We start from the raw sequence: 13,621 nt of genomic DNA on the forward strand, positions 1-13,621 counted from the left end.
TGGCTCACATGAATTGGAGCATATTCTTGCTTGATTTATGTGCAGAGTGAATTTCATGCCCCTTTGGTTTTTGTTGAACCTGTCCAAAGGCTACTTCCTATATCAAAATGACATGCATGCCATTGAAGACACACACTTTACTCCCCTCATTTCTTTTTGCTATTAGGTGCTTTTTGTTTGACAGCTGCCATTTGGTGCCTCCTGTTACACTAAAACGTTAAAAAAAAAGACTGTCTTACTATCAGGAATCAGCTCCCAGTGAAACTCTCAGTCCCGAGAGCTCGCCTTCATGTTATCAGCAGTAAACCACCATAACCCCGCTCTGTATTGTAGATAAAGCTCAGTGTTCTGTGGCAGAAAAGGACAGAGGGACGAGATGAAGGACAGGCAGCAGGGATATGCAGGAAAGCGATTAGGGTTAACAGGATTACTGTAACTGCATTCGGATGGCTACGGCTCTTTAAAATGCGTCTGAGAATGGGGAATTTCCTGTCAGGGAGTATTTTTGGGAACTCCCACATTCGGTAGCAGTCGAGTGCAATGGCCTTCTTCATAAAGAGAGGGGAAGAGGGCCTTTTTTTCTGCTGTTTCTTCTTTTGTCCCTATTATAGGGTTTTGTGTTTTGTGTGTGTATGTGTGCATCTAAGGAACGCATGTGCTGCCCTCTCTTTTAGCCTTTTGTGCCGTTGATCATAAACAATCCTCAGAGATTCCCACAGACTAAAGGCAGAGAGAGCAAAGCGTTTGCTGTGGGGTGGGGGTCAGTTTCTGACTGTGTGTGCGTGTGTGTGCATGTCTTTCAGAGCATTTTGCACATAGAGGGAACAGTATCTTGGTGCTGCTCAAGTGAAGCCAAATTATATTACGTATGAAGGAAAATAATAATGAGATATTTACTATTTAAAAACACACCCTGCAAAGAGATTGCGGGAAATAAAGTTAAGTGCATGAAGGGGACCTATTTCTTGTCTGTGGTATATACTCTTACGATGATGGATGTTCATAAACATGGTCAAAGTTTAAAATATTGAGCAGAAGTAACCCCTGTATGGCAGAAGCTCAGGGCTCACACTGCTTTATTCTTGGATCTGTAAGCTGTCAATGAGAACAGATATCTATAATATGATCGTCTCAGGCACACAGCTCTGGCTGCAAGCATAGCAGCTCCACCCACCTTTTGTTCAAATTATCTGTTTGCCGGGTAAGGCAAAGGGAAGTCAGCTTGAAGTGGAGGGAAAGCGAGCTGAGATGGCCTTAGGTGTCACAGCAAGCCTCAGTTTAAAACAAATGAGGATTATTATGAACTATGTCTTTGGTGGAGTCAAGAAAAACAAAATCTGAAGCTGCACACAGGTTAACAGATCCCCTTTATGTTATTAATCATCAAAGCTTAGTGACTGTTTAGAACTAGGCGTGTCTACATGTTGAAGTTAGAAATGAGTTCATATTAACGGTAATAAAAGGATTGATGCACTTGAATCAGCAGCAGGGATGCTGTAATAAATATCTGAAGTGTGGTAGAGATGTACTGCATGCAGCGGAGCAATTCTGATGCAATATTTATAACTCACAGATTTCTAACCTTTCTTTACAGATTGAGGAGAGAGCCGAGTTTCTAAACAAGTCAGCACAGAAAAGGTAAGCGTCATCTTTTTTAGTCATGTTGACCTCTACTAACAACGCTTTTTAAGCAATCCTGTTTTTGCTGAATATGAACAATACAATCGAGAGCTAGACCCGAGGGTCTGTAGTGTAGGACGTAAAGCCCAAACTGTATGTAATGTGTATATCATTTTCAGGGCATTTAGATTTTTCATGCACTGTATGTTAATTTCTTGCTTTTGCCCAGCAGCACAATGAAGGCGTCTCATTGTCCTGTGGTGTCCAAGATAGACAACAGGCTGGAGCAGTACACCTCAGCTGCTCAGGTTAGCTCTGCATCAGCTTTGAAAACACTGATGGATGGATGGATGGATGGATGGATGGATGGATGGATGGATGGATGGATGGATGGATGGATGGATGGATGGATGGATGGATGGATGGATGGATGATGGATGGAGTTGTTTGTCATTTTCAACAAGTTTCACGTACGTCTCCTGTGCAATCCCAGCCCATTCTTCTTTGGCGAATCTCTCAAGCTCCTCCAGATTTGATGGTCTTCTGACACAGATTTTTTGAATGGGATTCAAGTCCGGGCCTTAAGCTGCCCAGTCAGTAATGTTCACTTTAGTCTTCTGGAGGAGTGATGTGTGTTTTGTGTTGTTGTTTCTTCAGTCCTTCCACCTTGATAAGATTCCCAGTTCCAGACACACTGAAGCATCCCCAAAGCATAATACTACCACCATGGTGTTTTTAATGTGGGGATGGTGTTCTTTGGGTTGTGCACGTCTCTCGTCTTTCTCCAAACATAACCAGAATCTCTATAACCAAAGAGCTCCAGTTTCATCTCAGGTGACGGACTTCTAGTATACCTAATCATTCTCGAGGTTTTCCTTAGGATACTTCAGTCTGGTTTGAAGGTCTACAGGCTCACAGTTCATTCCCTGTGCGAGGTTCTAGTGATTGTCTTCTTTGACATCACAATTCCCAACTTGGTTAAGTCATTCTTTTGTGTCTCTAGTGTCTTGGCAGTTGTCCTGGGGTCTTTAGACACATTTCTCACTAGTTTTCTTTTCAGAGTCTTTGAAATCTTTCACTGCCTACCTCTGCCAGCCTTGCTCTGTGTGGCTCTGTTTGAATTTCTTGATGATACTTCTCACTCCAGTCCTCAACACTTGGAAACACTATGATAACTTTTTATATCCAGCATTTGCTTTGTGAGCATCAGCAATTGTTTTTCTCAAGATTTCTTTTGTTTTTGGCACGATGCTTTCTCAAGTGACAGCTCAAACCCTCACAAAGTTTTTATATTGTGTGTAAATTGGAAGATAACCCTCAGTTTTAACTTGACTAAATCTTACAAACCCTGAGCATCACAAAGTTAAAACACATCATTGCACAGCAATGGTTTGTGCTATGGCTCAATAATTTATCTGTACATAAATAGATATGTTGAAGCAATCAAAACATCATCATAGCTCCACCCACATTGCACATACCAGTCACTGATTGATCTGTGCATCTCTAGTGCAAATATCCAATATTTGTCAAAAAGCAACTATGCAGAAAAAGTAATATTTCATTCCGTAAGCGTTTTAATTTGCTTGACTAAAATGTGCCTGCACTGCCTATTTTTGGCTATCATTCTGGAAATATTATTATCATCAATCCAAAAGTGCCACTCCTGAGCACAACATTCTACTTTGACTCCCCAACTTAGCCAAAACATAACAAAGACGTTGCATTGAGTTGTTAGTATTTATGCTTTTTTCCTGAGCTTTTATCGCAGCTTAAAACCCAGATTTCTGTCTCCTCAGAGAGAGAACAAGGAGTCTCGATCCCCTCGCTCCGGAGCCGTGGATCTGCCCGTGGTCACCGACAGCATACGAAACATCAAGAGCATGTGGGAGAAAGGCAACGTGTTCAGCTCGCCTGGAAGCGGCGGGAGCACATTCAAGGTAAAAAAAAAAAAAAGAAAAAAGTAAAGGTGGTGCAGGATGTTAGAAAGTTGTTGAAACTTTCTGTGTGTATGAGCGAGAGAAGGACAGACAGGAAAGAGCCCAGTTCACTGGTCCTTCCTGCTCTGCCCCGCTGCCAGTGATGACCAGGCTTGGCTGACCTTTGACATTGTCCAAACAGGAAGCAGCTGTGATAAAGACAGGCGTAGCGGGCCGCATCAACGACTGGCTGAATAAAACCCCAGAGAGCAGCAAGACACCAGGAGGAAGGCCAGCGGTAGGTCAACGCTGTATGAGCACAGTACACTTAGCACTCACCTCAGAGCAAAATCCAGAACCAGAGCACATGAAGGTAGTGGCCTGCATTAGGGTTAGGGTCATCTTTTAAATATCATAAAGTTGTCATGGAAAACACAAGTAGTCATTCTTCTGCCAAAGTTTGTTTTGTTTTTCTCTTTTGTATTTTGTTTTTCTTGGCTCTTATTTTGAAGTGGGTGGTGCTTGGTTGGCAGAGAGTGATGCCACTGGCCTCTGTCAGAGACCCACCCCCGATGAGCCTGGTTCTGCCTGCTTTCATCCTGTTAAAAAGGAGTTTTTCCTTCCCACTGTCACCAAGTGCTTGCTCATAAGCGGTCTTTTGATAGCTGAGGTTTTCTCTCTGTTATTGCAGACTCTTGAGATGACTGTTATTATGACTTCACGTTATATAAATCAAATTGAACTGAATTGTACACCAGTCACGATTTAACAAGTTGACCCAGAATCCAATGACAGCTGGTGGGTTTTTCTTTAACTGTCAACCAAGGCCAAATCCCACTGTGGCCTCTACACCCTCCCATTTCGCTGGGAGTGTGAAGTGCTGTTGAAGGTTCTCTGAGGCCATCCTTGTGAAATAAAACAGGTGTATGGGCAGTTATCCGACATCGCTGCTGCTCCCACGTTAGACCAGTTGGCTTGGAACGGCTCTTAATGTAGCGGACCCTCCACATAACAGTGAGAGTGACTAGTAATAATGTGCAGCATTCCCTCTCCTGCTCCAGTCCCGCTGTCTTTTTATGCCTGTGTCATATTTACTGCTGCTTATGTTCTGTGTAGGACATGTTTTATGATCACTTTCAAACGATGCAGTGAAGCAGGTCAGTTGGACGCAGGCTGTATCCTCTCTCTGACTCCACCTGGTGGCCTCAAATAAAAATGAATTATGACGTGTGTGAGCTTGCTGCTCTCGCAGCTGTAATTTCCAGCTATAGTGCGTGTGGACAGTGTAGACGTGGCATCATTTTCAAGCATTTGATGCTAAACCCGTTGCAGTGTTTGCTTGCAGACAATGATTGAGCTTTTTGTCCTGTCCTTCCCAAGTGTATAGAAACATTTAAAGCTGTGACTTTATCCAAATATTCATGCTGGAGCATTATGCTGTGTGCTAACATTGTTAAAACAGAGCAGGGGAAACTTTCACTGCACATAACTTTATGTCCAACGTGACAGCTTTAAGACGTCTTTCTCGAGTTTTACTTGGATTGCCTCAGACTATTGATTATCGTGTGAGCGCTTTTTCCTCCACACAAACCCCTCTCCGCTTGATCGCATCGGTCATTCTCTGCGCTCGTTCCATCCTGCCTACATCTCAGGTACACCGCCACTGCTGCCACACGATGAACATTTTCAATCAGAGCTCCAAATGCAGAGCATGCACTGATAATGCGCTTGCTTTCTGACTCTCCCCCTGACAGGACCTGAAGCCTGTTGACGTCACCAACAAGAGGAGTCTATGGGAAAACAAAGGCGCCTCTCCGGCCAAGGTAGATGTCATTAATATCAGCCCATTTACTTGCTTAACATGAAGTGAGATTTGTATAGGAAAAGATCCAGATTAGTGCTCCACGTACTGGAAGAAGTCCAGAATGGAGTTTTGACTCTGCCAAAACAGTTTGCGGTCTTGGATGGCTCTCCATATATATTTTTTTGCTCCAGTTTCCTGTCGTTGTCAATCAAAGAGAACATTTTGTTAAAGAGATGAAGTAGAAATATTAGATTAATCTCATGATGTTTCGACCCTGTGTGGCATTACTGAGAGTAACAATCACGTTTATGTGTTTTTTTTTGTTTTTAAAGAACTCTGATAGCTAGTTGACCTCACCGTTAAATCTGGAATAAGCCTGGAGAGGTAAAAGAGAAACTATTCTATGTCTTTTTTGTGTCTTTTTTTTTCAAAGCGCTTATGACTGAATGAGCCCACACTGCTTTGCACTGACTTTTTTGTATGTGTTTTGTTTTGTTTTTTTGGCTGTGGTTGGACATTTTTGAGTTTCAGTCCAAAGTTAGAGATTTGTGATCTAACGTGTATGTCACTTTTTGTGCCTCCTTGACTCGCAGTGTTTTTAGAGGCTTTTATTTTGACGACCAGTACACTTTGAGCCACTTTCTGCAAAAAGAGAAAAGAAAAAAACTAGAAAGAAATAGAAATCTTTTCAATTGTTGTAAAATAACACACACAAAGTGGACTTAGTCAGTTTAAAGAAAGGTTACACTGTTGCCTCCATTAACATCCATAGGTTATTAAAGCCGACGCAACAAAATCCAGAAGATTACATCAAATTTACATTGTAAATTTACAAAAAAAACAAAGAGTGTGCCCGTTGTCCAACTGCAGGCTTTAAACTTTTCACAAATGGCTGCATCACATCACTGCTGCTCCTTCTGACGGCCACAAATCACCGCTCTCGAGCCAGCTCAGCTTCACTTTACTTTTTATTGCCCTAATGGAGGAACTGTTTACAGCATTCTTTACAGGAGAGATGCCTCACTGGGGTGTGCAGCGGCAGCTCGACCGCTGTGAATCACTGTTATCGCCTCTGATTTTCAAACACGTTTGACTAAAAGCTGATGGGAATGATCTGTTTTATCGAATGTCTGTGTGTAAATTTAAACTCTGCTTAGCAGAAGTGGGGAAAAAGGCTGGATATCCACCATAACCACTCATTTTTCTACAAACTCTCTTTTCCTTCTTATCTGGCAGCCTTGTGTTGCCGCAGTAGCTACAGCGCAGGCCAGAGGCTGTGGTCTGCAAGTGAGTAGTGGGGCTGGAGGACACCAGGCGGTGGTCTGTGCTGATGTAAAAAAAGGGCCCTGTACAGGAAAAGTGGTGGTTAGAGTTTTCATTAGGTAGTGTGCTATGCTGTGACGTCAGGGAAGACAGCAGAAGCGGGTGGGATAGGCGCAAGAATCCGTGGGCGAGGTGCAAGTGGAAGTCTTTCTGCATCTTCGCTGGCTCATTAACTTCTTGTCTTCGTGTTTTCCAGGTGGCAGGCAGAGGGGAGACCAAATCAGTTGCTAATGGTGAGTTTTTCCACGCACAGGCATGCGTGCGGCCGCTCTGAAGAGTTCAACTTCACTGGCTCATTCTGAGCTGGGCCACTTTGTCTGCTTTCTTCATTTGTGTAATTGAAAAGACTGGGGGATTTCCTCAATCCACAGGGGTACACAATTAATCCTTTAGTTGAGGTGGAAATGTGGAAATGAAGTTAGACAATCGACTAAAGGACAAGGACATCGATTATCTCATTGTGTACAGGCAGGAGCTTCTTGTAACAAGCGAGGAGCGACAGAAATTCACGTGTTCGCTTGACTCCCCCAGCAGCAAACTTTTCCACTTGTGTTTGTTTGGACACATGTCTAAGCACTTAAGCATTTTAATTTTTGTCGGGATTAGAGGCATGACCTCACCTGCGCTTTGACTTACACAACACCGTGTGTTCCAAAGCGCATAACTGGTCCTCCCACAGGCAGCCGTGCAGTATTTCGGTTTGCGGTTTGGCCTTTTGTTTGGCTGCTGCTTTAGGATGCCACTTACCCATACATTGTTTGCTATTTTAAAATCAGATCCGAGCACAGCCTCCTCCTCCTCAGGCAGAAGAGAGCTTTTGGCCTTGAGAGATTCCACACATGTCAGCGTAATGCGGTGTTTGTTCAGAGCACACACACACGCGCACACATAACCAATTTCACCTTTATGAATGCTCTCAACAGCCTTCTTGACACCACTCAGACCTTTCAGCTTTTCCACTCTTGCACACGTCCACGTCTGTTGCTTAGATCCGGGCAGCGTTACAAGCAGCATTCCTGCCAAGCCGGTTTGTCACATTAATAACTGGTATGTTCGAGATTAGCACACCATAGCAGTCTGACTCAGAGGATGAGAAAGGATTTGTTTCTTCTTTTTTTTTAATTAATTAATTAATTTATTTTTTATTTCTTACTAAGAGTTGGCTGTCACACCGTACAGACATCTGACACCAGAGTGGACAGCGTGGAAGTTTACAGCCCACCCGCTCTCCACATGCTTGGAGAGTTTCCAAAATTATGTAGACACTTGAAAATAGGTAGAATTCAATGCTTACTGAGTGTAGCAGTTTATGAATCAGGGTGCACAACTTATCTGCTGTCCTTCAACAATGCAGAAATATTCAAAAGAATTGCTTGTATTCGACTTTTTTAATAAATCAGAAGTAACCAAGGGTCTTGAATGGCATTAGGACCTCTGTTAATATTATTATGTGGCTTGTTTTAGATGTTGGATTGAACTATGAAACAGGGAACAAAAATAAGTACTTACTAAGTGCTTAAAAACAACAATGCTTTGAGCCAAACAGTCGTGTCAGTAAACCTGTTAGCATGATTGCTGGGCTGAGAGAAAAAAACATCTGCAATAATTTGGTGGTTAACTGGAGAAACTGAACGTTTTGACCTGATGATGGTGTTAAATGAAAAGTTGAATTGAAAATTAGTACGATAACAATCATGTTCCTAGAAATACAATACTATGCAAAAATCTCAAGCCACTCCTCATTTCTTTATAGTTTGATAGAAAAATGGAAAATAGGTGCAGTGTTTTATTGAAACATTGAAGTACAGCATATAAGGCAAAAACAGATTGTGTACAATCCTCATGAGTGTGAAAGTCACCATTATTCTTCAACACAATCTGTACTCTTAGTTTTTGTCATCTCTTAAGGAGTAATTCTCCAGGCTTGTTGAGGGGACATTCAAAGCTCTTCTCTGGATGTTTACTGCCTTTTGCATCGTTTTCTGTCAGGACAATCCCACATTGTGTCAGTAATGTTGAGATCTGGGCTCTGGGGAGGACAATCCATGACTGATAGTTTTCTGGTGTGTGTTTTTCTATCCCGATATGTTTGTAGTGGACTGAGAGTGTGTTTGGCATCATTGTCACAGTGAAGCTGTTGCCAATCAGACACTTTCCTCGTTCTGTTGCATGATGGAAGGTATTTTGCTGCATTCATAATTCCCTCAATTTTGACAAGACCCCAACACCACTGGCTGAAATGCATTCCCCAAATCATTACAGATGTGTGTGTACTCACTGCTGTTCATATATATTTTGATGACGACTTGAACCAAAAATATAATTTGTAATCATCGCTCCATAGGTTCACTTGCCACTGATTTTGACACCAGTTCTCATGTAATTTGAAGTACCTCTGTGTCATGACTTGACATGACTTCTTTCCACTGGGAGCATTTCTGATATTAGTGATCAGTAGATGGATTCAAAGAAAGGCCATCTTTCAGATCCTGCGTTAGGTCTTTGCTTGGATTGTTTCCTGTTTCTTAAGGGCACGACTTACTCTTTAAAATTGGTTCTTTGCTAAGCTGTCTGTTATTCCATTTAACTTAAATGATTCATAGGTCAGCGTTAGGTAGCTTAACAAACAAAAAAGTTAATTTCTCTGTTACAAGGGGTGGTCTTTTAAAAAATATAAAAGACCTTCGGGAAACTTGAAGAACTCTTGCTCAAAACCAACAATATTTCACCAAAGTCTTGCTCCTTGTAATCAAAATATAAAGACGAGTGGTGAGTCAAGACTTTTCCACAGTACCATATGGAAAATTAGCAAAACTATTTTGACTCCTTGTTTTGAAGTCGAAACAAGTCCAATAAACTCAGACTTCTGTGGAGCCAAATTTAAACACCTCACTGCTTGGTTTAACACAGACCTGTGTGGGAATATGGACTTGGAGTCAGGCCACTGATGTACTCGTTTTTGTGTCTTTCGATAGGTATGGGACACTAATGTCTTGAAGGAGCCACTAAAGCTGGGGACCACGACAATCCAAGAATCTTCTTTGACTTTTCCTTAAGAACCAAATGCCACACCCCCAGGAGGGACCCCCAAGAGCACGCAGGGACAGGACAGACACTGTCCGAGCACTGTACCGAAACAGCATCAGCATATTGTTATAGGCTTACCACGTATAGTGCCTTTGCACAATAATTTCTGCTTTCTAAAAAATAAAAAAAAAATAAAGTATGATAACAACAAAATGCTGTGAAATTTGGACATTTAAAATCACTAATTACTTTATAAAATCCTGCCAGGAAGACAATAAAACTAATAGAATTAAGATTTATGTCTCGTACTCCGTGCTGAGTGGATGAGTTCAAAAGTTTCCACATTCCAAAGAGATGGGCGATATCACTTCTCTCCCTCAGAATATTTTCCATCTCTCTCTTTTTTTATTTATATTTAAAGCAAAAGCTTCACACAATGCTATATTATTCAACGTTCACCTGTTCAGGATAGAAATATAAGCACTTCTAGAGTTTAGCTTATTTCACTTTTATTGTCTTACCAATAGTGCAGCAATGGTCTGAGTAATATATGCTAGCACATGTGATGTTTTGACTATGACCTATCATACTGTATCATATATAACATCTGTATACTTATAACAAAAGGTATTTTTTGCTTTTTTTATTCATTCACCAACAGGCAGTTGATTTTGAAGGTGACAGGAGTGTTGGATATTCAGAAGGCCACTTTGACATTTATTGTCCTTTCATGTCATTTGTTTTTTTTAATTTATGTTTTAATGTTTTTTGGGGGGGGGTTTGAGTTCTTTCTAGCTTTCGAACACTTTAAAACATCTTCAGACATTCCTCTTAAAAGCAGTTGCACGTGGTGCCTTTGCTGCCTTAAAGTTTTATGATGTAGGACATGTTTTTTTAATCTGCCTTTAACTTCTTTTTTGCCTCTATGCACACTCTTATGCTCAGCAATACTTTTCATATTGAGGGCATACAAAGTAAAATCAGGGTGCCTAAACATATAGCAAGGTCATAGTAACAAGGATATTTACCACTATCTAAAACTTCTGGCCTTATGATTGCAATGACAGCATTTAGGACAGCCGAGGTACAGTACTTTAAAGCCTCCTAGCAGCTCAGCATGATTTTGACTTGTGATTTTTCACGTTTTCGCGCAGCACAAGCTTATAAGAATATGAACTGTTTGTCAGGGCATTAAATTGATCGGTGTTACTGCTCAACAATCTGACAATCACATTCCATGGCTCCTGAAAAGAGCAGGGGAGCTGGACCAAAATATTTTTAAGCATGATAAAATGTGACGTTTTTGTATTTTTTTTAATGTAATGGTTTCATAATGTTGTGTTTTGTTTTGTTTTCTACAGCCTTGTGTCCACTTTTTAAATTTCCATGTTTAACCAGACACTTGTTCCTTGTGTAGCGCTAAGCCTATGCAGAATACATTATCTGTAGTCTCTCTCCAAATGTCATACAAGCAGGCAGTTTCCAAGCGGAGGAATGTGTTGAACATTGTAACCTTGACTCAACAACAGCAATAAATACATTGAGGTATTCCACATTGTTGAGTTTCCTTTCACACCTTCACTTAATACACTCACCAGATGCTTCTCTATAGTAGTACCAGGCTGGACTGCCATTTGCCTTCACAACTGCCTTTGTTTCTTGTATTCTGAATCTCTTGTTCCACCACATCCTAAAGGTGCTCCACTGGGTTGAGAACTGAACACAGTGGAGGACATTTGAGTACAGTGAACTCATTATTATGTTCAAGAAACCAGTTTGAGATGATGTGAGCTTTGTGACATGGTGCAATGTCCTGCTGGAAGCAGCCATCAGAGAATTGGTACTAAATTGGTCATAAAGGCACAGATATGGTCAGCAACAATATCTGGTGTTATAACCATATATAATATAATTTCTTCCTCCCCACTCTTGCCAAGTACTTCCTCACAGGAGGTAATCTGATTGTTGGGGTTTTTATCTCTATTATTTTAGGGTCTTTACAATATAAACAGCCTCAACTGTTGTGATTTGGCACTACATAAATAAAATGTAATTGAATTAAATTGGCATGAAACAGCCCAAGAAAATACCCTCACACCATGACACCACCACCACTGGATGGACCCATGCTTTGCTAGTACTCGCTACAAAAGGATCGATCTGGTAAAGGGGTGGGCAACTCCAGGCCTCGAGGGCCGGTGTCCTGCAGGTTTTAGATATCACCCTGGGTCAATACACCTGAATCAGATGATTAGTTCATTGCCAGGTCTCTAGAGAACTGCAAGACATGTTGAGGAAGTAATTTAGCCATTTGAATCAGCTGTGTTGGATCAAGGACACATCTAAAACCTGCAGGACACTGGCCCTCGAGGCCTGGAGTTGCCCACCCCTAATCTAGTACCTTGCTAGTACTAGGTTGGACCCTGTTTGCTTTCAGAATGAAAGGGTATTAATAAAAGGTCCATGGATTTGTGTTATTTATGCCAAATTCCCAGCAGCTGGGGGAAGTCTGGTCATTCTCCTCTCATCTCCTGTATCTGCTCAAGGCATTTTCTACAGCAGAACTGCCGCTCACTGGATAAGGCCTCCACCAAAGTGGAAACACACCTCCACCTGGCTATGCCTAGAAATCCTGTCCTTAAAATTAATATATAATAGGCAATCTTGGAAAAAGTTGAATATAATGAGTTTGACGATGGTCAAAATCGCAAAAACATGTTTCTGTATGAAATTATTTGGCTGAGGTGTAATTGAAGGTACAAGTTTGAAGGCAATTGTACTTCCACTCCAGCAGAGCACAGCTTTGTGGTGTCATTTCTCTAAAGGAACAAAAACCATGACGTTCTGACAGCCCTCTTTAAAATCACTCTAAAGTGAAAAGTATTTCCAATTTCTCCCATCATGTGTAGCGGATTACGGTGAGCACTCAAAAGCAGCATGTCTGTCCAGGTATAACTCATCTGTCTGCCTCCAACAATAGAACTGACCATCCTGACCAGTCATAGAAAAGATATGTGGTCACATGACAAACAGGGCTGTATTAAGTGTGCGCTGTGGGTTGGGAGGCAGATGATTGAACTTGTCTTTGTCTGGCAGCTGAAGAATAAGACCAGTACTTGTGGCTAATCCCATTTTTTCTTCAAGGAATATATAGGAGGTAAGAGTTGAGCATGGCCATCATCTCAGGGTGCATGATGTCAAAAAGGCCAATAATTGCAATTAAAGCGCTCCTGAGTTAGATACGTAAAACCCATCAGCATGATCAAACGATTACCTGTTACTCATACGTAGTGAGATGTAATGGATCAAACTGGCTTGGCCATTTTTATGATGACTTCTTCTTTTTTTTCTGTATTCTAATCCAAACTGTGTATATCACGCTGTGGAAGGTGCTAAGCTCGCTCCTGAGACTTTGGAGTTGGTTGCATGCTTTTGGCTTTAACTTAATGCTGCCTAATGCTGAAACCAGCACCCGCAACATTCTTGCCGCTGTCAGACTCTCTGTTGTTCCACAGTTTCAGCCAGACGGGGACTGACCGCATTCATTAAAGCAAATACACATTTAATACCCGGCCATGACAGCTCTCATACATTGTGAATTCTTTCTGGGTTTCCAGTTAGTATTATTCTTCAACCAGATGGCCTTCTTTCATTTCAGCTTTCTCTACCTTTCTTGGTCTCGCTCACTTTTTCTTCCTTTGCATTGGCCCTTTGACGTCAGCTGCTGAGTTTAGTGCCACAAGTAACCACACTGGGGCCTCCACAGGCGCCGCGATGTGTGAATTTGAGCACATATGTAGCAGAATTTAAACAGAAGCATACATTTGGGGCAGTAACCATATACAGAAGGTGTAAATATGGCGTGCAGAGATTGAATGTGCAGCTGGTCAGGACGGCATCCAGGCAGTGGGAGCGAGGGTGGAACTGG

The 13,621-nt window shown here is 41.7% G+C and overlaps 1 protein-coding gene across 6 annotated transcripts in view; it reads left to right on the forward strand.

Moving 5' to 3' along the window:
* Positions 1 to 11,246, forward strand: part of cald1a (caldesmon 1a) — a 66,088-nt gene extending 54,842 nt beyond the window's left edge. For 4 of the 6 annotated variants that reach the window (XM_085251326.1, XM_085251329.1, XM_085251330.1 and 1 more), the window contains 7 exons: positions 1,595 to 1,638; positions 1,853 to 1,928; positions 3,420 to 3,560; positions 3,742 to 3,837; positions 5,294 to 5,362; positions 6,863 to 6,899; positions 9,642 to 11,246. In XM_085251326.1, the coding sequence (XP_085107452.1) occupies positions 1,595 to 1,638; positions 1,853 to 1,928; positions 3,420 to 3,560; positions 3,742 to 3,837; positions 5,294 to 5,362; positions 6,863 to 6,899; positions 9,642 to 9,655 (477 nt within the window). In that variant the 3' untranslated portion in view covers positions 9,656 to 11,246. Of the gene's footprint in view, positions 1 to 1,594; positions 1,639 to 1,852; positions 1,929 to 3,419; positions 3,561 to 3,741; positions 3,838 to 5,293; positions 5,369 to 5,675; positions 5,728 to 6,862; positions 6,900 to 9,641 lie in introns of all 6 variants that reach the window. The other 2 variants (XR_014889147.1, XM_085251331.1) reach the window with 2 other exon arrangements.
* Positions 11,247 to 13,621: the final 2,375 nt, after the last annotated feature.

This window comes from Mchenga conophoros, linkage group LG17 (assembly GCF_057382185.1).
Source record: "Mchenga conophoros isolate Kocher_MC1m ecotype Shallow Benthic linkage group LG17, M_conophoros_male_GT1.1, whole genome shotgun sequence".
NCBI classification, from domain to species: domain Eukaryota; kingdom Metazoa; phylum Chordata; class Actinopteri; order Cichliformes; family Cichlidae; genus Mchenga; species Mchenga conophoros.